Raw genomic sequence first — 22084 nt, forward strand, 5'->3', positions numbered from 1 at the left:
TGCATGTAACGCAATCACCCTACCTCCATGCTATCTCTCTGGCCCCAAAGATAGGATTTCTTTTTTTTTTTTTTTTTTTTTTTGTAATGGCCACTTCTTAAATTATGTTTTGTTTTGGGTCACACCCAGCAATATACAAGGCTTACTCTTAGATCTTTTTTTTTTTTCTTTTTCTTTTTGGTTTTTAAGTCACACCTGGCAGTGCTCAGGGGTTACTCCTGGCTCTGAGTTCAGAAATATTTCCTGGCTGGGACCATCTGGGATGCTGGGATTCACAAACTACTGTTCGTCCTGGGTTGGCTGCATGCTGCAAGGCAAACGCCCTACTGCTGTGCTATCTCTTCAGTCCTATACTCTTAGGTCTGTACTCAAAAATCACTCCTGGCTGGATTGGAGGACCATAAAGGATGCTGAGCATCAAACACAGGTTGGCCATGTACAAGGCAAGTGCCCTACACACTATCTCTACACTATCTCTCTGGCACATGGTTGCTTTTTTTTTTTTTTTTTTTTTTTTTAGTTTTTGGTTTTTGGGTCACCTGTCAGTGCTCAGGGGTTACTCCTAGCTCTATGCTCAGAAATCGCTCCTGGCAGGCATGGGGGACTATATGGAATGCCAGGATTCGAATCACTGCATGCAAGGCAAACACCCTACCTCCATGCTATCTCTCCAGCCCATGGTTGCCACTCTTGAATTCTCTGTATCTTTATGAAATTGGTTACAGCACAATAGTACAGTAATTAAGACTCTTGCCTAGTACACAGCTGATTCAGGTTTGATCCCCGGCTCCCCATATGGGCCCCAAACCCCCAAATCCCTGCACACAAAGTAAGTCCTGAACACCAAAAGTGCAAAAGTGGCCACACAAAAAAATAAATTTAGAACCAGTAACAAAAAACATCTCACTATGATAACAGAGTGGAAAAACAGCTCCTAATCTAAATGTAAGCAAGACTTGTAAAGAGACCAATAAACTGGGCTTTGCTGCCATATGGTTTCTGTTACAACTACTCAAATCTGCCATTGTAGCTCCAGATAGACTTTCAAAAAACAAACAGATGGCAGGCTTTGGCCTTTGCTCCTGGCTTATGAAAATGGACACACGGGTTTTGAGGGATAGTTGCACATGGCCAACACGGGTTTAATTCTCAGCATCCCATATGGTCACCCACCCACCCCCAGCCTCACAGGAGTAATTTCTGAGTGCGGAGCCAGGAGTAATTCCTGTGCACTGCCAGGTATGACCCAAAAATCAAACGAAAAAACGGACCCAAGGTACACTAAGAGAGACAACAGATGAAGCAAGACTACAATCAAGACCTCGGGGAAAGACATTTGCCAGAGTGGTTCTTTTACATCTCTTTGGGTCTTCATTGCAGTTTTTCTTCCCTCCATTCATTTTTGCTTTGGACCATACTTGGGGGTGCTCAAAATTCACTCGTGGCTGAGCTTGGGGAACCCTATGGAGTGCTGGGATCCAACTATGTGCAAAGCCACCATCTGAACCCCTGTTTTTTTGGGGGGGGGCACACCCAATAGAGCTCAGGGGTTACTTCTGGCTCTGTGCTCAGAAATCACTCCTGGCAGGCACAGGGACTATATGGGATGCCGGGATTCGAACTACCGTTCGTCCTGAATCGGCTGCATGCAAGGCAAACGCCTACTGCTGTAGCAGTATAGCTATAGCTCTTATAGCTCCAGCCCTTGAACCACACTGTTCTTTCCTTATATGTCTGTTTTGGGTGAGCTGTGAGCTCCTAGAGGCCAGAAATGTTTCCAAGAAATAGTTTCAGAGCCTACATGATGGTAGTGAAACAGGTTCCTGATGATTGGAGGAGAACCGGATATTGGAGAGACGCAGGTGACAAGGCTGTTATGAATTCTTGAATTAAAAACTATGCCATTGAGGGGCTGGAGATATAGCACAGTGGTAGGGTGTTTGCCTTGTATGCAGCCAATGCAGGATGGATGTTGGTTTGAATCCTGGCATCCCATATGGTCCCTAGTACCTGCCAGGAGAAACCCCTGAGTGCTGCCAGGTATGACCCTAAAAACAAAACAAAACAAAACAAAACAAAAAACTATGCCATAGGGACCCCTGAGCATCACTGAGTGTGCCCTCCCCCCCAAAAAAATCATGCCATCGAGACTAAAGAGATAGAACATACAGCAGATAAGGCACTTCAGCTTGCATACAGCTGACCTGGCTTTGATCTCTGGCATCCTAACTCAGGTTTGATCCCTGGCATCACGTATGATACTTTTTTTTTTTTTTTTTGGTTTTTGGGCCACACCCGGCATTGCTCAGGGGTTACTCCTGGATGTCTGCTCAGAAATAGCTCCTGGCAGGCACGTGGGACCATATGGGACACAGGGATTTGAACCAACCACCTTTGGTCCTGGATCGGCTGCTTGCAAGGCAAACGCCGCTGTGCTATCCGGGCCCACGTATGATACTTTGAGAACTGGGCCCTACCAGTAGGAATTCCTGAATGCAAAACCAGGAATAACAACTGAACAGCTGGGTGTGGCTCCAAAACAAACAGACAAACAGAAAAGAAAAAACAAACAGACCATAGTTTTGTTTTGTTTTGTTGTTGTTGTTGTTGTTTTTCCCAGTTTTGTTGTTGTTGTTGTTTTCCCAGTTTTTGGGTCATGCCCAGTGGTGCTCAGAAGTTACTCCTGCCTCTACACTCAGAAATCACTCCTGGCAGGCTCGGGGAACCATATGGAATGCTGGAGATTGAACGTGGGTCCATCCCAGGTTGGCTTCGTGCATGGTAAATGCCTTACCGCTGTGCTATCACTCTGGGCCCCAAAACAGACCATGTTAACAACAGTTACCTCCACTGATGTTCAAGGAGAATGGGCACTAACCTTTCTCTACATTTTAGTCTTCTAAGACACTGAGGAGTGGGGAAAAATGGGCCCCTCCACTCCTGAATTATAGAATTCAATGTGAATGGACTCAAACCAGCATGGGAGGGGTGCATTAGGAAGGAAAGTAAAGGGAGACAGAAGATACCTCCAGGGTGAATGGGAGCTGAAGGGGGGGGGGGAGAGAGAGGGAGAGCAGGGGAGGGAGGAGGAGAGGATGTGGGGGTGTGGAAGGGTGGCTAGGAGCCAAATAACTCCTGGGTGCATTTTTCCACACTCCTGTAACAGGTTGGACCATGTCTGGTTGTTCCTGGACTCCATGTTCAACTCTTCCCTGCGGATGGGTGGGGACCAGACTGGGTTCTGGAAATGAAGAGTAAAAACCAAGCCCTCTGTATCCACCTCACCCTTGAATCACAGGGATTCTCAGGTGATGACTGAGCTGAGTAGGTGGCAGAAGAGCCCCATTAGGTGGGGGACTAGGGTTGTGAGAGTTTGCGGAAGCTGAGTGAGGGGTATCTTTGGGGAGGATTGCAGCCTAAGGCAGAAGCAGCAGCTCTGGGTTTATTTCTAGGTTTACTTTGGGGCTACACCTGGCAGTGCTCAGGGATCACTCCTAGCATGCTTGATGGAATATGTGGATACTGGGGATCAAAACCTGGTGGGCTACATGCAAAGCAAGCACCCTACCCATTGTACAATTGCTCTGGACGCTTTTTATTTGCTTTTGGGCTACACCCGGCTATGTTCGGGCTTACTCCTGGTTCTGCACTCCTGGTAGTGCGTGGGAAACCATATGGGATGCAGAGGATTAAACCTGAGTTGGCTGCATGCGAGGCACATGCCCTCCCAGGTGTGCTATGGCTCTAGTAGCAGAAACAGCTGCTCATGGGAGTTGGAGCGATTGCAGTGATAGGGTGTTTGCCTTGCATATGCCAACCTGGATGGACCCGGGGTTGGATTCCTGGCATCCCATACGGTCCCCCAAGCTTGCCAGGAGCTATTTCTGAGCGCAGAGCCAGGAGCAACCCCTGAGCACTGCTGGGTGTGGCTCAAAAACCAAAAAAGAGGGGCCGGAGAGATAACATGGAGATAAGGCATTTGCCTTTCATGCAGAAGGTCATTGGTTCAAATCCCGGCATCCCATATGGTCCCCCGAGCCTGCCAGGAGCAAGTTCTGAACGTGGAGCCAGGAGTAACCTGGGAGAGCTGCCAGGTGTGACTCAAAAAACAAAACAACAACAACAACAACAACAACAACAAAAAGCAGCAGCTCTGAAGGTGGAGACCACTGGGGTAACTGGATGATAAATGGGAGTGTCTCTTGGTGGGGAAAAAAGCCTATGAGTATTTCATAAAAAATGATGTCGCTGGAACTCAGCAGAGGCTAGAGGAGTAAGTTCAAGATGACCCACCACCCCACCACCCACAAACAGGACAAGGGATGTGCCTCAACTGCAAAGAGTATTCTCTCAAATGCATGAGACTTGGGCTCAATACCTTGCATGCAAACCAGGGTGCTGGAGAGATAGTCCAGTTGGGAAGGTGCTTGCTTGCCTTGCAAACATCCAATCGAGATTTGACCCCCAAAACCACATAGGATCCACCCCAGCACTACCAGGATTGATCTCTGAGCACAAAACCACTAATAACTCCTGGTTTACTCCTAGCTCTGCACTCAGGGATCACTCTTATGGCCTCAGAGAACCATAGGGAGTTATGGGGTTCTCGAACTTAGGTCACTCTATACTTCTTTTTGCGTGCGTGTGTGTGTGTGTGTGTGTGTGTGTGTGTGTGTGTGTGTGTGTGTGTGTGTGTGTGTGTGTGTGTGTGTGGTTTTTGGGTCACACACGGCAGTGCTCAGGAGTTATTCCTGGCTCTATGCTCAGAAATTGCTCCTGGCAGGCACGGGGGACCATATGGGACGCCGGGATTCGAACCGATGACCTTCTGCATGAAAGGCAAACGCCTTACCTCCATGTTATCTCTCCGGCCCCTCACTCTATACTTCTTATTCTTGCCACTCTCTTCATGCTTCTAGGTTCCCACTGAATTCCCAACCAACCCTAGACAAAATATTTAAAATTTTAATTATTAAATAAATATCTGCCACATTATAAATAATTGCCACATCTGGCAATGATCAGGGGTTACTCCTGGCTCTGTTCCAGAATTGCTCTTGGCATGCTCAGGAGACCCTATGTGGTGCCATGGATCAAATTCTGGTTGGCTGCATGCAAGGCAAGCGCCCTACTTGCAGTACTATATCATTCCAGCCTGCTGGCAATTGTACTTATTTTTATTAGTCTCTCTCCTTGGCAGTTCCTTATCTTCCTTCCTCCCATTGTCTAGTCTCTAATGCCTTTCTCTCCTTCCAGTGTTAGATGCTATTTCCTCCCGGAAGCCTCTTTAGATTTCCTTCTCCTTTGGGAACAATCCTTCACTCCTCTAGCTGCCAATCACTAAAAGTCATTCAGTACTGTTTGTTCACCAGGAAGAAAGGAAAATTGAGACAGAAGCCATTCACCAGGGAACTGAGCCTTCCTAGTACCCAGAGCTTCTCAGATCCCCTGGAAGTGAGGGTGGACACATATTGTGCAAACTGAGACAGGGGATGCAGAAAAGCACTCTTGCTAGGTGCAGAGCTCTGGCTCTATCACTCTTAATTGCAGCTATCATAATCCTGGGGTCCTGTACTCCTTTCCTTCTAGAAGCCCCACTTTTTGTTTAGAAAGACCTAGCATTATTCTGTTTTACAGCTTCTTCACGGTTGTTCGTGTCACAGTGGAGCCTCTCAAACACACTGATGCAGAAACCAGGCTCTGACTACCCATTATTTTTGGAACCCAAGAAAACTTGAGCACTCTAGGTTTGCACGTGCTGTTAGAGGCCCCTCTGGCCATCCTGTGGGGCTGGCAATGTCTTAGCACAAGACAAACTTTTTGGTGGGTGGGCCACATCTGGCAATGTTCAGGGGCTACTCCCAGTTCTGCACTCGAGAATTACTCCTGGTGGTGTTCAGGGGACCATATGGAGTGCTAGGAATAGTACTTGGGTTGGCTGCGTGCAAGGCAAGCTTCCTACCCGCTGTCCTAATGCTCTAGCCCCTACACAAACTACTTTCTACCCCAGTTTACTCTATCCTACTCATTAAGAATACACCCTGGGGGCCGGCGAGGTGGCACTAGAGGTAAGGTGCCTGCCTTGCAAGCGCTAGCCAAGGAAGGACAGTAACAGGTGTGGCCAGAAAAACCAAAAAAAAAAAAAAAAGAATACACCCTGGGGCCGGAGAGATAGCATGGAGGTAAGGCATTTGCCTTGCATGCAGAAGGATGGTGGTTTGAATCCCGGCATCCCATATGGTCCCCCTCGCCTGCCAGGAGCAATTTCTGATTGTAGAGCCGGGAATAACCTCTGAGCGCCGCTGGGTGTGACCCAAAAACCAAACCCCCCCCCCCCCAGGGCCCAGAGAGATAGCAGAGCGGTGTTTGCCTTGTAAGCAGCCGATCCAGCACCAAAGGTTGTTGGTTCAAATCCCGGTGTCCCATATGGTCCCCCGTGCCTGCCAGGAGCTATTTCTGAGCAGACAGCCAGGAGTAACCCCTGAGCAACGCCGAGTGTGGCCCAAAAACCAAAAAAAAAAAAAGAAGATCCCTGAGCACAGAGCCAGGAATTGAAGTCTGATCACAGCTGAGGGTAGCCGCAAAACAAACAAAAACCAAACCCCCCCCCCAAAAAAAAGAATACATCCTAGGTTGGGGGCCGGAGAGGTAGCACAGAAATAAGGTGTTAGCCTTGCATGCAGCCGATCCAAGACGGACAGTGGTTCGAATCCTGGCATCCTATATGGTCTCCCGAGCCTGCCAGGAGCAATTTCTGAGCATAGAGTGAGGAGTAACCCGAGCACTGCCAGGTATGACCCAAAATCCAAAAACCAAATCAAACAAAAAAGAATACATTCTACCGATCTTAACCCCTCTACTATTGAGAGAATACAGTGGCCAGAGAGATGGCATCACAGGAATGGTGCTTCCCTCTCATTTATATGACCAATCCATGTTTGAGCCATGGCACTACATAAGATCTTCCAAGAACAGCCAGGAGTGGTCCTTGAGCACAGAGCCAGTAAGCACTGAGCACTGCCAGGTATGGCCCCCAAACAAACCCAACAAAAAGGGGGGTAGTCCAGAGATAAGATCTTTACCATGCACATAGCTAAATCCCCAGCACCACATATGGTCCCCTGAGCACTGCTTGGTGTGTCTCGCTCAAACACTGTAGCATGGAGTGCATGTACCTCAGCTCTCGGAGCAGAACAGAAACAAGGTCCTCTTTTTTTTAATATAATTTTTTAAACTTTATTGATTGATTGGTTTTTGGGCCACACCCAGCGGCGCTCAGGGTTAACTCCTGGCTCTGTGCTCAGAAATCACTCCTGGCAGGCTCGGAGGACCATATGGGAATTGAACTGGGTCCCTCCTGGGTCGGCTGCATGCAAGACAAATACCCTACCGCTGTGCTATCTCTCCGGCCCCCCAAAACGGGGTACTCTTAAAGAGAGTGTTAGTTGGGATCAGAATCTCATTTCCTCGGCATTGGTGCCCAGGATGCTCAAATTCCACTCTGGGGGTTATGGAGGACTTTGTAGCTGAGAGGACAAAGAAAAAGAACTTCCCCTGACCTTATCCCACCACCCCAAACCAGGCTCATCAAATGCTGTTGTTCTTCAGCAGGACTAAGGGATTCTGGACCTGCACCAATCAAGACAGGAGCCTGACTTAGTGAGTGAGGTTGCCACATGGCTGCTTAAAAATCAGTACAAGCAAATAAGTGCATAAGTCTCAGTCACTGGAACCACACGTGGCTACCACAGTGCCTGACCCTCGTGGTTGCCATTTCCACCTTCACATGGAAACTTCTATAGGACTCTGTTCCGCTCCACCAACCTCCTGCAAAGAAGTAAACTGAGGCCTGAAAGAGGATCAGGCTCCTGGCAGATGTGGTCCTTTTCTTTCCCCTGCAGCCTCATCCACCAAAAGTCCTGGACTCACAGGCAGGTCGGAGCCCCTAGCGGACCAGGCCTGTTGGGGGGACTTTGGTGTCCGAGCTGAGCCCCAGTTCCAGATGTTGCACATTCCTGCTCGGGTCAGATCTGCCTAGAGGCACTGGGGGGAATGAGTTTTTCCGGATCATCTTTCCGGAACTGGCCGGTTCCTGTGCAAGAAAACCCCGGGGTACAATGGAGGGGGGGGAGAGAATCTGGGGGAGCTCCAGGAGTTCTCAGTGGCCCTGGTGTGTGTGTGGAGAGGGAGAAGGAGAAGCTAAGGAGGCCACCCCGCATCCCCAATGCAAGAGGTAAATTGTGCGCAGGGAATTGCACCTCTTGCATCTTCCAAGGGTCTCTAAATGCAGCCCCCAGGAGCTTGCAAGGAGGAATTTTTTTTTTTGGGGGGGGGGAGGCCTGGCTTTCTACCAGCCCAACGCCCTGGGCTGCATTTGGCGGGAACCGACTATGCCCTCACCTGCAGCCAGCCGTGTGCAGACATACGTGTGTATGCGTGCAGAGAGCCAAAAGGGAGGCGGATCAGAGCTGGGGGGTCTGGGTGTTGGGGGTGGTGGTGGTAGGGGGGTGAGAGGCCAGGAGGGGAGGGGGCAACCGGGAGTTGCCCTGACCTCGCCGGCTGCTAAAGGGGGGGAAGAGGGGGATGGGAGTTGGGGGGAGCCGAGGGGAGCCCGCTGGAGCCAATGGCAGGGAGGATCTCGTTTCAAAAGGGTTAACCCGCAGCCAATGGGAGCCTGGGGGAGCGGATCCTGTTCACTCCATTCAAGAATCCCAAGTATTCAAGATGGACGGCAGGGAGTGTGGAAGGAGAAAGGGGGCGCGGGGGGCCGGAGCCCCCGCAGGAGCCGAGGACGCATCGCGCGCGCGGTGGTGCCTGCGGGGCCTGGCCGGGCCCAACCTGGGCGCCTCGATCCCATCCGATCCCATCCGACCCCATCCGATCCGGGCGGCCGTGGGGGAGCCCGGAGCCCGGCCCGAGAGGAAAGAGAGGGGTTTGGGGGTGCGAGAGGGCGTGGGAGAGGGGGAGCTCGGCGGGGCCGGGGAAGGCAGGGCAGGGCAGGGCCCAGAAAGCCCGGGAAGAGGAGGTGCCGGGCAGACAGACGGACGTGCCGAAGAGCCCCGAGTAGGGATGTGAGCGCCCCAAAGGGTAACACCGCCTCTTCTCGGGTCTTGGGGGGGGGGTTGGTCTGAGCTGGGGCGGTCATTTGGGGGGGGGGGGGCTCTTTCTTCATCTTCCTTTTTCTCTCCCCTTTCTTGGGCATCTCTTTCCAGTTGCAAACATCTGCACCTGGGTTGTCCACCTTCCCAGGCCTGGCATGGGGCCCTGGGGTGACCCCTCTAGTCAATTTTTTAGTTGGGGAGTGGGTGTGGTAGGGGATTAGGGGTGTGTGTGGGTAAATTTGGGGGGGTCTTGGGGAGGTTGATGGGCCAGAACAGGGGCTCTGTGTGTGTTTGGGTGTGCATGGGGAGGAAGGGGGTCCTGCCAAGTGAGAAGTTGTGGGGTGAGCCATGGGGCTGCGTGTGGGTGTGAGGCAGGTTATTGGAAGCTGAGAGTTTTTTTTAGGGGGAGACTCCAGGGTTTGTGGGGGGAGCCGCACGCCCTTGCTCCCTTGCATTCTGTGCTGTTTGGGGTAAGTGTGGGGAGGAAAAGGGCTGTGTCGTGCTGCTAAGAGTTGGTGCTTGTTGTACGTGTGTGGTCCGGCCTGGAGGTGTGCATGGTGGGGAAGGGGGGTGCGGGGCTCTCAGTAGGGTGTGCCTAGGAAAGCGCCTCTCACCCCCCACCCTTTCTCATTCCATTCACAGAACTTAGCTTTCAGGACCCTCCTGGACTCCCCTTCCTCCTCTCCTCCTCCTCCTCCTGGTCGCCATGGCTGCAAGGAGGGGTGGGCGGGGAGAGTGGGGGGCCCCTGCCCGCGCACCCCCGCCGCTCCGGCTAACCCTCCACCTGCCCTTTCTCTCCCTTCCACAGGCTGGGCCCCAAGCCCCTGCTGCTCGGGGGGCAGGGGCCGGAAGATGGTGGCCAATGAGGAGGGGGAGTGGGGAGAACTTGAGCCGGGCCTCCCTTCCCCCATTTCCTCCTGGAAGGAGCTAGGGGCTGGGGGAAGGGCCCGCAGGCTGCAGAAGGCTGGGCCCCGCTCTGCAAGGCGTGGGGTCCACTGGGATGGCCGAGGGAAACTGGGGCCCACCCAGTCCCCTCGTGCTTCTGCCCCCAAGGGGCGCTCTGGAGATTCTGGGGGTGAAGGATCTTGCCCCCTGAGGCTCGCTGGGCCCTTCTGTTCCTTACCCCCATGTTGGCACCATCCTATATTCCCAGCTGAGACGGGTTGACTCGACCCTGGAGTCCAGGCCTGGTGACTGACCCCCGGTTTCCGCCCATTGGAACTGGGCTGTGGCTTGGGGCCCACTGTTTGCAGATGACAGGAACCAGCTCTTGCCTGGGCATGAGGGGACCCTCTGCTGCTTCCTGAGGGAGGCGGGAGGGGAATCCTGCAGGCTGAAGGGGGCCCCCAGAACATCGCCTCAGCCATAGCAGAATTCTGCCAGCCTCTGGGCCTTTGGCCACTCAGGGTGTCCATCCAGGGCTATTTCCTGGCTCTGGGTTCCAGTCTGTGTAGGGATTGTTTGTCCATCATTTGGTTACGACGGGGCAAGACCAAAACCGTGGTCCTTGGGTAAAACTGGGAACTACCCAGATTCCAACCCCACCGCCAAAAGCCTACCTACCCTGAGTCTACATAAAAGAGAGGGGAACCCTGGACCTCACCATTTGTAAAAAAAATTTTTTGGGGGGGTCACTCCCAGCTTTGCTCAGGGGTTACTCCTAGCTGGCTCTACCCTCAGAAATCGCTCCTGGCAGGCTCAGTGGACCATATGGGATGCCGGGATTCAAACCATCGTCCTTCTGCGTGCAAGGCAAATGTCCTACCTCCATGCTATCTCTGGCCCTGGACCTTACCATTTTTGCTGAATTCATAGAGTAGACTTGGAAGACAGATGCTGGTACCTCAAGACTTTTGAGCATCTTTGCTACCTGGGGACCTCTGTCCTCCCCACTTTCTCTTGGGTAAGCCAATGAGCCTCTTTGTCCCCTAAAAGCTTTCCTTTACCTCAATCTAACAGGCCAGTAGGTAGGTAAGAGGAAAGAAATGTTTTTGGTTTGAGGGCCACACCTGATGGTGCTTAGGGGTTATTCCTGGCTCTGCAATCAGGAATTAACTCCTGGCAGTTTAAGGGGATAATATGGGAGGCCAGAGATCAAACCCTAGTCAGCCATGCACAAGGGAAACTTGGAATATCGCTGTAGCCCCAAGAGGAGAGAGAGAAGTGACCCATTGCAGTGGTCGTGGCTCCTCCAACTCCTGGGGTTACTGCCAGTCACTTTCTGTGAAGTGCTAAACTCAGAGTACTCCTGCAGCCACGTCCTTGGACCCAGAACACCCCCCTACAGACCTCAAGACAAAGGTCATATGAGAGGAGGAGGAAGGTGAAGGGACAAGAGGAGGCAAAGTTGAGGGGTCTGGGCGCGAGGAGGCAGGCCCAGCATGCCGCCACTGCTGGCCGGAGCTCTTTTCACATTGTGCTACTGGTCTGCACCTGTCACTAGCAGTGCAATGTTAAAAGGGCATTGGCCACGCAGAGCTCCTCAGCGCTGCCTGCCTCCTCGCCACCCGCACTTTCTCTGCCATCAGGTACCAGCCTGGGACCCTGCTGTGAATCAAGGAAGCCTCACAGCAGTCACACTAGGGACATCCATGACCGCACCTGCATTTTTTTTTTGTCTTTTGAGCCACACCTGGCAGTACTCAGGGCTTACTTCCTGGCTATGCACTCAGGAATCTCTCGACAGGTTCCATGTGGGATGCCAGGGATCAAACCCAGGTTGGCAGTATGCAAGGCAAGCACCATGCCTACTGTACTTTCACTCTGCCTCTGATTTTTGGGGGGAGTTGGGGGTCATACATGATAGTGCTCAGAGTTTACTCCTCACTCTGTACTCAGGAATCACTTTTTTGGGGGGGCCATGCCCGGCAATGCCCAGGAGTTACTCCTGGTTCTCTGCGTAGAAATCGCTTCTGGCAGGCACTGGGACTATATGGGATGCCAGGATTCAAACCACCATTGCTTCTGGGTCAGCTCTTGCAAGGCAAAACGCCTTACCGCTGTGCTATCTCTGGCCCCGGGAATCACATTTGACAGGGTTTGGTACACCACAGTAATGGATAGGGACCTGGCCTCTGCTGTGTAACAAGGCAAGTGTCCTACTTTTTATCCTATGCTCTGTTGCCCACAGCGGTGCCAGGGTTGGATATTCCCTGAAAACTGATGAGCCTGAATAATGGTTGAGAGTCATACCCCCATTTCACAGAGGCAAAAAAAATTGAGTCTCAAAAGTCTTGATTTGGATTTGAACCACATTTTGTTTTGTTTTGTTTTGATTTTTGGGTCACACCGACAGTGCTCAGGGGTTACTCCTGGCTCTATGCTCAGAAATCGCTCCTGGCACGTTCAGGGGACATATGGGATGCCAGGATTCGAACCACCAACCTATTGCATGCGAGGCAAACGCCTTACCTCCATGCTATCTCTCTGGCCTCCCTGAACCACATTTTTTTTTTTTTTTTTTTTTTTTTTTTAGTTTTTGGGTCACACCCGGCGGTGCTCAGGGGTTATTCCTGGCTCCATGCTCAGAAATTGCTCCTGGCAGGCACGGGGGACCATATGGGACGCCGGGATTTGAACTGATGACCTTCTGCATGAAAGGCAAACGCCCTTACTCCATGCTATCTCTCAGCCCCCATGAACCCACATTTTGTAAAATGCTCAGGGCATATTCCTGATTCTCAGCTTTGTGATCATACCCTGGCAAGGTTTGGAGACATATGGTGGTACTAGGGAATCAAGGTGTGTTGACCATCTCTGACATACGGAAAGAACGAACTTATATGATCTTTCTGGTTGTGGGGGTTTTTTTTTGGGGGGGGGGTTGGGCCACACCAGATGGCACTTTGGTTACTCCTGGCTCTGTGCTCAGAAATTGCTCCTGGCAGGCTTGGGGTACCATACAGAATTCTGGGGATTAAACCCGGATCTGCCACGTGCAAGTGAAACACCCTTCCCACTGTGCTATCACTCTGGCCCTATGGACAGGTTGTTTTTTTTTTTGGGGGGGGGTGCATTTGGTCACACAACTTTCAATGCCCACTCCTGGCTCTAGACTCAGGATACTACTAGTTTGCAAGAGACCCTTTGGGCCTGTTGAGGATTGAACCCAGGTTGGACATGTTCAAGGCAAACGCTTTTCCTCTGTTACTACAGTTCCAGCACCAAGGCTCAGCCAGCAGAAACCGACCTCTAGCCATGTCCTCCACCTGGCTGTGGACCCATCCTTTTGTCCAGTCATCTGGACAGGTTGGTGTAAGTTCTCCAGGAGGGAGGAAGAGTTCCTTAGCCCAGTGGCAGGTTAGGGCGACACCTGCAGGTCGTCTGAGGACACAGCTCCAAGTCAACTTAAGGCTATAAGAGGTGACTTGGTTTGGCTAAACGATGGATTCCTGGAATGAATGGGAGGGTGGGTGAAGAAGATGAAGAGAATCACTGCTGAGGTCTGAATAGACTCTAGAAGTAAAAGGTTCCCAGGATAGGAAAAAAGACTTAACTTGAAAGACCTCTCTCCCTAGAACCAGAATCTGTACTCCTGACATTCAGGCCTGCAGCTGGGTCTAGGGCATAGACAGGAGATCCCTCTTCCCCATTCTCCCTGAATCACTCCCTGAGTGCCCAGCAGGACCCCTGTGGACACAGGCTAACTTGTGAGTGGTGCCAACTGCTTGTCTCCATTTGCTCACGACTTGATCCTTGAGATTAAATAGCACACTTGAGCCAAGCCCACAGAAGGAGCCTTCTGAGACAGTCCAAAGAACTTGAGAGCAGTGACTATGCCATTTGCTTCTTTGTTTCCTGCATGCATTGCCCTCTAATAGATCTATCTGGGGAGCTTTAAAAAGGCAGCTACTTCTGTGCCTCCTGATTTTCAGAGTCAGCAACTCATGGGCTGGGCAAAGCTGTTTGAACTGTGGTGCAGAAACAGGGTGTTTCGAGTCCCACTGCTTGAGGAGGAGAGAAGGGATGGTGCTCAGCATCACCAGGCAGACCCCCCATAAGTTCTCTTAACTAGGGGTGTTAGACAGTTTCTTTTGGGCCAGGCCTGGCTATGCTCAAGGCTTATTCCTGGTTTATGTGCTCAGGAATCACTCCTGGTGGGGCTCTGGGGTGCCAGGGGTTGAACCCAGGTTGGCTGCGTGTAAGTCCTACCCACTGTACTATGTCTTCAGCCCCAACGTCATTCTTTTCATGGTCTTCTTACACCATGATGTCTTCCAGTCTGCTCTTGGCATTCAGCCTGTTCCTTTGAATTGACAGTGTTTGAGATGATAGTCTAAAGACATTTCCATTTGAGAGCTCCTTTAGGCATAAAACAGTCACTTGACAAGGACACTCTGCGCTTGAACATGTCCACACAGATATTTCTGTGTTTCCCAATGCCTTAAGTAAGATTCCCTATTTATGAGCTCTTCCTGTCTTTCCTGCCATCTCATATATATTCACCTGCATTGTTAGGTTATCTGAGCTGGAATGGAGGCATTTGAGACAGATCTCAATAGTTTCCTGCCCCATGTTCTGCATTTTGTTATCCCAGCTTCCCTTTTTTTTTTAAGGGGACCACACCCAGCAGCTCTCGGATTACTCTTGACAGTCTTGGAGAATCATATGGGATGCCAGGATCTTACCTGGGTCTGTCCCAGGTCAGCCACATGCAAGGCAAATGCCCTACCACTGTGCTATAGCTCTGGCCCACAGCTTCCCATTCTTGAGGTACTGTTGTGACCCTCCAACCCTAGGCTGAACCTCTTCCTACACCTTCCAACCCCAACTTCCTCTCTAGCCTTTTGCAGTCTCCTGCTGGCCTTTCCTGATCACTACGTTCTTCCCTGACACTAGACAAAAGCTCCCTGGAATCAGGCCTCAGCCACCTTGCTCTCTCCTGGCTTCTTCATTCCTCATGCTTAGCCTGAGCCTGAAAAGGAATAGGTGTTCTCTAGACATTTGCAGTTACCATGAATGAATCTGGAAGTGAGGAGTTAGCTTATGGAACAAGTGATTTTGTTTTGGGGAGCTATACCTAGAAGTCTGTGCTCAGGGGTCAAACCTAGGTTGTTTTACTGGCTATATATTGCTTCAGTCCCCAAAACAAGTGATTTTGGGGGCTACACCCGGTGATGTTTCAGAAGTTACTCCTGGCTCTGCACTTAGAAATCACTCCTGGCAGCCTCAGGGGATCCCAAGGGATGTGGGGATCAAACTCGGTTAGCCACAAGCAAGGCAAAACATCCTCACTAACTATTTCTAAGGCCCTAACAAGTAATTTTTAACCATCGGTACCATCTGTTCCTGCAGTTGTTGGTAACCTAACCCCAGGAATTTCATATCATTGCCCCCCCAACTAGATCACATGATAGTGCCATTTATGAGCCGTTTTGTTCCGTTCCTGTGAACTACCCAGATCATTCTGCCTTAGCTAGCTGATTAACTGGTGGGATTGGTACAATACCCAGCTCTGCTTAGGCCTTAATTACTGGCCTCTGCTCAGCAAGTGCTTGAGGGGACCATAGGGAGGTGCCAGGTAATAGAGTCCAGGAGAGCTGCTTGCTAGGCCAAGCACTGCTACCTCTGAGGTTTTTCTTTTTGGGGGGACTGGGGAGCAGTGCCTCACCCCGGTAATGCTCGGGGTAACTCCCAAGTTCTGTGCTCACAGATCACATCTGGGCAATACTCAGACCATGCAAGATTCCTAGATTGAATCCAGGTCGGCTCTTGGTGTGCAAGACAAGCACCTTACCCTTTAACTAGCTCTCCAGCCCCCTTTTATCTTCAAGCAAACCATGCAGCCAGGAAACTGATCAAACCTGGCTGGAAATGCAGTGGGACCCAAGTTCACCCCGGTTCTGGGGGTAAGCCTCTTCCATTCCATCTGCCAATTCTGGGATCCCAGGCGAGGAAGGTCTCAATTGTCCAGGACTCCGGCAGGGAGCTGTTTCGGGATGGTCCAGGAGGACGGAGGAAGATTGCTCAAAAAGCCATCCCTGGGAATGTGGTTCAGTCGTAGAGCATGTGTCATTGCGGTCTTGAAGTCAGAATACTGATTCCAAGCACCGCAACAAAAGAGAGGGAAATAAAGAAACCATCTTTTCCTTAGCCCCACCCTGAAAATGCAACCCCTGATGAAAAGTTCCTGCCCACCTTGGCAGATACAGCCAATTACTGCCCCCTAGTGGCCCCCAATGCAGGTTTTCTGTGTGTAACTGGGACTGGTTCTGGCGCCAACGGAAGGAAAGTCAAAGGACAAGAGTCCCTCGCGGGTGGCATTTTGCACTTTTTATTAAAAATAGACCCAAACAATTTATGTATATACAAAGTATCATTCGCTTGGGTGGCAGCAACGTGGCAAGGCTTGGCCTCGCCAGCACTGACTCCCCACCTCCTTCTAAGGGCCCAGGGCTCTTGGAGCCTCACAGAACACTCTGGAAAACAGCCAGTGGGCCAGTGGGGGCCTGTCCCAGGGCCCGCTTGCCCCACCCACCCCATGGCGAAGGTTAGATACTCAAAAGTGCCCTCTTTAGTGCCAAGATAAACAAGTGGAGTGAAATGGAAAACCCTGCATTTCTCTTTCCCAGGGCCTGGGATGGGGCAGGGGGTTCCCTGCAGCTCTCACACCAGTTCTTTTCCCCTAAGAATAAACTGGGGGGTAGGGTGGGAAACTTCCCCCTAGAGACCCTGGGATCTCCCAGTGTCTGAGGCCAAAATTTCGCTCACCCAGGCATTGTTGCATCTGCTCATTTGTGGCCCGGAATGGGCCTCAAGCTCTGTCCCTGGGTCATTGGATCGAGAGGTTGGTTCTCCTCTAGCTTTGTCTCTCTCTGCCTGAGTCTCTGTCCCTGCTGGCTTCTCTAAGTGGGGTCCTGGGGGCTGCCAGGTTCATTCCACTTCCATCCCTCTCCCCTACTGCTATCTCCCTGACTGCCGCCCACTCGTGAGCCTTGAACACCCCGGGGCTAGCCCAGACCCCTGTTCTAGAGGGGCTGGGAGTGATGAGGTGGAGGCAGGGGAGGGGTTGGCTTCCCTTCCGGGCTGGGGCAGGACTCATGCTGGTATGGACGGCTTGACAGGGCCAGGGGGACAGGGCAGGGAGGGTGGGCCATGCGGAGGGAGGACGCAGCCCGCAGGAAGCCCTCAATCCCAGCCATTGTCCTTCACCATGTGTGACATTTCAATGATGTACTTCCCTTCCTTGTACTTCTGGCTTGTCTCAAAAGCTTGTTCCTGGTGGAGGGGAGGCCTTGCATGAAGGACCAAACTGGCCAAGGCCCTCCCCCCTTGGAACAACAAAACATCGGCCCCTGCCCCACCCCGGCCCATAACTAGATCCTTTGGACTTATGGGAAGAGCTGATGGGGTCTTTTGGGGTTTGGAGGGCTATGGGAGCCCCCCAGGAAGTCAGGAGTGTGGACAGGGAGAGCCCTCTGCCCAGGTACTTACATACTTCCAATCCCAGGGTGGTCTTGCAGCTCTCGCAGAAAATATCAGCTACGAGTGCAGCCCCGTAAGGAGGAGGCGCTGTTCGGCTGGCCCCACACCCCACGTTGACCCTGTTTCAGGAAAACAGGAAGGACCAAGGACCCCAGTGGGGTTGCTCTGTCAGTTAGCATCCCCCACTACCCCCAGAAATTTCCACGTGGGAGACACCTTCACCCATCTAGCTGGCCTCCCCCAGGTTTAGTTAGGACCAGTTTCTCTGGTCCTAAACCCTTCTTCTAGAAGGGTTAGGTCTACGACCAGGGATCTCAAACTCAAATTTTACCTGGGTGGCCGCAGGAGGCCAAGTCAAGGGTGAGGCAGGGCCGCATAAGGGATTTCACTTACCGAATATTCACAATAAAAAAATCTCATTAGTAAGGGGAAAAATCGCATTAAACATTTGCATACCCCAAACAACTGTTCGGGGTATACGAATGTTAAATGCGATTTTTTTCCCCTACTAATGCGTATTTTATTGCGATTAGTCGGTAAGCGAGATAATCGTGAATACCTGCGGTATTTGAAGGCCGGCCGCGGGCCGCGAGTTTGAGACCCCTGGTCTAGACTTTCCTCACCAAAGAACTGCAGAGTGAGTAGATATCTGAGACCCAAGAGGAGGCAAAGCCAGCACTCCCTTCCCCCAGGACCCCCAGGAATGATCAAGCAGGGTGGCACCCCCCCCCCCCCAGGAAGAAGAAGAGGAGAGAGGTGGGACTCACACGGAGTTAAAACAAGGCTAGGCTCGCCCATGGCTCCCTTGGAAGGACTGTGAAGAGGACAGACAGAGAGATAGGGTCACAAGCTCAGCCAACTAACTGCATCAGTCTCTCACTGGGACCAGAGCGATACAACATAGGACAGACCCTGGTTCGAATCCCAGTATCCCATATAGTCCCCCCTGCCTGAGTGCAGAGCCAGGAGTAACCCCTGAGCCCTGCCAGATGTGACCCCCCCCAAAAATAAACAATCTCCCTCATCCCCCCCCAATCCCACCCCCCGAATCTTCCCGCCGCCTGCCTGCGAACGCAAGTGCCCGATGAGCATCCCCTGCTCCAAGGCCCCACCTTGGAGATGAGCTCATCGTGCTTGGCCAGGTGCGCGCGGCAGTGGACGCAGGCTGTAGGTGCCGATGGCAGCGGGGCAGGTAGCTGCGGAAGGTCTTGGCGGGGAGGCAGGCGGGGGCCGGGCCCGGGGTCGCAGCTGGGCATGTCGGGCTGCAGCAACGATGCCCTGGCGGGCCGGAGGGGCTGGCGTCCGTGCAGCCCCCACACAGACGGTCGCAGGTGAAGCAACGGAGCAGGTTGGCTAGAGCCGTGTTTCAGGGCAGGAGAAGTGCGGGGGGGGCTGCCCGGCCAGGGCCCCCCCCAGACGTGAAGCAGATAGAAATGGATGTCACCTGCGGGCGAGGAGAGGACCCCCCACCACCCATCCCAGAGATGAGGGCAGGGAGCAGAGAGAGTTGCAACAGCCCCCCTTCCAAAACACAGACGCACCACACAACATTTGCACATCTTGCAAGCCCCTCCTTCCCCAGGCCTCCCCGGGTCTTCGTCTCTGTTCTTGCAAGCCTGGAGGCCGTGCCAGGCCTGGAGGCGGCGTGGCACCCTCCTGGGGCACGAGAGCAGCCTCCACACATTTTCCACTGAGAGCTTGCACGCCTGGCACGGGCGCCTGCCATGGGAGCCGCTTGGGCCCGGGTGCCCAGCGCTTGCTGGCTGGGTGGGGATCGCAGCCCCCCACGCGTGTGCGAGGATGCTGTGTCTCTTGCTGGGGGTGGACACAAACTCGGGGAGGAACCTGGCAGCGGTTTTTGTTTCTGTTTTTGTTGTCATGTTTCAGGGCCTCCATGTGCATGCAACCCGCTGGGTCTTCCTCCCTCCCTTTGCATGGGCTGGTGAGGGAGGGACTTCTGGGGTGCGAGTCGGGGGCGGGCTGGCCCACCCGAAGCGGGTGCACGCATTCAGCTCCCGCCTTCTCCCGGGAACCCGCACTCCACCGCCCCCATCCTGAGGCAACCAGACCTCGCCAGGGCCCCCCGTGGTCCATCCAGCCTTGCCCCCGGGCCAGCCCTCCGAGCATCATCTATCTGGCCTCTATCTATCTGGCCACTGTCTCCCTCTGCTGCTCGCAGCTAACTGTTGCCGTTGCTAAGTTAAGGACGAAGGCAGAGGCAGACAACCTTAGGAGAGAAAAGCTCTCTGACAGTGGAGAGCCCCTTGGGAAATAGGGGACATGGGAGGGAGGTGGCCAGCACTCCTGGGACCAGCAGGGCAGTAGAAGGGCACGTGGGGGGTGTTCTAATGCGCTAAAAACCATGCTCTTGGGGGGCACAAAATGCAAAAGTTGGTTTTGTTGTTTGTTTTTTTTACATCCTTCTCCCAGGGTCTGGTTTCAGCAGCAGCAATTGGGTTGATAGGAATTAAAAAAATAATAATTGCTGGGTTCTGATTAAGCAAGCTGATGAAAATGTGGGTATTATCAGCCCAAAGTCCAGCCTTGGGGTGCCAGAAGGGCTGGAGCAGAGGATAGGCTGGGAGGAGTCCTCTGCTGCCTCTGATAAGCAAGGGGAGGGGGGCCGGGGGGCCTGTTTTCGGGACCTCCTGGCTCCTAGTGGGGGGGGGGGGTTGGCCTTAGCTGTTTGGTTCCAAGATATGGACTGGATGCTCCAGCTATTCCAGGCCATTCAAACTAGCAAGGGGCAACTGAGTCCCTGTCCTCTGCGGTGGGATCTTCCAATCTCTCCATCAGAGAGCTAATCTTCAGGGTCAGTCCTGTCCCTGTGCAGAGGAAGGCAGCAGAGACCTTGGGACACTGAGTTCTGGCTACAGGCCCGGGCCCTCCTGGCCAGCAGCACACAACGGTCAGCGTTGGGCTTCGCTAGTTGCCCTCCAACTTTGCCTGTGAGTTCCCCTTGATTATGGTCCCCCCTGGCTCACCATCCTGGGGTGTATCTCAGTCTCTCCAGCCTCCGGGCGGCACACCTCCCGTGTCCTCCCTCCACTGCTCCCCCATCCAGTCCCCCCCCCCCAGAGGAGAAGTGGGCATTGAGAAAGGCCAGAGCATCCCCCTTGGGAGTTAAAGAGGTCATTTCTTCCCCATCTCCCATCCCAGAGCGAAGCAAGTGGGACAAACGACCAGCGGAAAGCACAAGCTAGTTGATGCTGGAGGGGATAGATGTCCTTCCCCTGCAAGTGAGTCCAGGGTTGAACCTGGGGGAACAAGGAGAGAAGGGGGGGGGCGCTTTCTGAGCAACCAGCGCTGACAGCTCAGGCAGAGGGAAGGCTCAAGGAACCAGGTGCAAATCTCGTGCCTCTGGGGGGGGGGCTAAGAGGGGCACCTGCTCACAATGGATTTTCTCATCTGCCCGAAGCCCTAGGGGGGCCCTCCCCGAGGCTGGCATTGGCAGTATGGTATGGTCCAAAGGATGAGCAACGCAGCCAGGTCTCTCAAGGCGGATTGGGGGGGGGGGGGTCCTACAGCAGCCGCCGCAAAACAATAAACAGCGATGCCTGATGCAGCAAGCCAGAGTTGCGGGGAGATCTGAGTTTCGGGGGGGGGAACCCGCAGAGCCTTGGCAAGGGATGGACAAGCCAACCAAGCCGAGAGAGGAGCAAAGGCAGCGGGGAGGGGGAAGGGAGAACAAAGGGTGGATGAATAATGCTTTTTGCAAAGAGGAGAAAGCAACACAGCAGCAGGAAGGAGAGATTGGCAGGGGGGTAAGAAATTCATTTGGAGAAGGGTCGCCCCCTCACCTTGAGGTCGGCTCCAGAGATCTCCGTTTATCTCTCTCTGTGTCTCTCAATGTCTCAATCTCTCTGCTCACTCTTCTCTCTTCTCTCCGCTCCTTCAATTGGGAAGAGAAGGGGGAGTTAGGGGCTCCGGATGATAAAGGTTAGGGGGGGAAGGTTTTGCCAAGCTGGCCAGCTGTGGGGGGGCCAAAGGTTGTCTCTCCTCTGTACCTCGGTCTGTGGGTGAATGTAGCTGTGTGTTGTGGAACTGCATCATAACACTCTGACTCATCCGTCCCCCCCACCCCCCTCACCTCCCACGTCAGAGCAGGGCTGGGAGACACAGGAGGCAGTGGGGAGGGAGGGAGAGAGGGAGAGAGGGAGGGAGGCGGGTATCATCGAGGCATGGGGTAGGAGAGGTAGGCAGGGGTTTGGGGGTGGAAGGGTGCTGCCAGAGGAGACGCTGTTTGCTGAGCAACAAACGAACCCGGACGGAGAAAGTGATACCAAGGAGAGAGAGAAGGCAACTGGGGGAAGGATGAGGATGGATGCCCAATGACAGGACTGGTGACAAGGTGGGTGACAGTGAAAGAGGGGATCAGGGGCATGCTTGCACTCTCACAATGACACATTTCCTATTGCTGCTCCAAAAGGCAGCCCCGATTCAGAAGGATTTCCTACACGTCCCAAATGCTGAACTGTAGCCCCCTTCTCCCACCTGCCAAGCTGGTATCAGGCACTTACTTCCACCCTCTGAGCCTCAATTTAATCCGCTTTGGGAGT

At 53.0% G+C, this 22084-nt stretch overlaps 3 protein-coding genes across 3 annotated transcripts in view; all 3 read right to left on the minus strand.

Annotated features, from left to right (window-relative positions):
- Positions 1-22084, minus strand: part of SSRP1 (structure specific recognition protein 1) — a 1220984-nt gene that overhangs the window by 408333 nt on the left and 790567 nt on the right. The gene's annotated exons all lie outside the window — the stretch shown is intronic.
- TIMM10 (translocase of inner mitochondrial membrane 10) overlaps positions 1-22084 on the minus strand; it is a 322347-nt gene that overhangs the window by 183920 nt on the left and 116343 nt on the right. The window lies entirely within an intron of this gene.
- On the minus strand, positions 16540-21526 carry YPEL4 (yippee like 4). Its single transcript, XM_049780006.1, is given in 10 exon segments — positions 16540-17318; positions 17535-17543; positions 17545-17588; positions 17591-17627; positions 17629-17644; positions 18293-18339; positions 18638-18697; positions 18700-18753; positions 18755-18969; positions 21326-21526. Coding segments are annotated over 9 exon segments (384 nt in total). The 5' UTR covers positions 18782-18969; positions 21326-21526; the 3' UTR covers positions 16540-17228.

This window comes from Suncus etruscus, chromosome 9 (genome assembly GCF_024139225.1).
Source record: "Suncus etruscus isolate mSunEtr1 chromosome 9, mSunEtr1.pri.cur, whole genome shotgun sequence".
NCBI classification, from domain to species: domain Eukaryota; kingdom Metazoa; phylum Chordata; class Mammalia; order Eulipotyphla; family Soricidae; genus Suncus; species Suncus etruscus.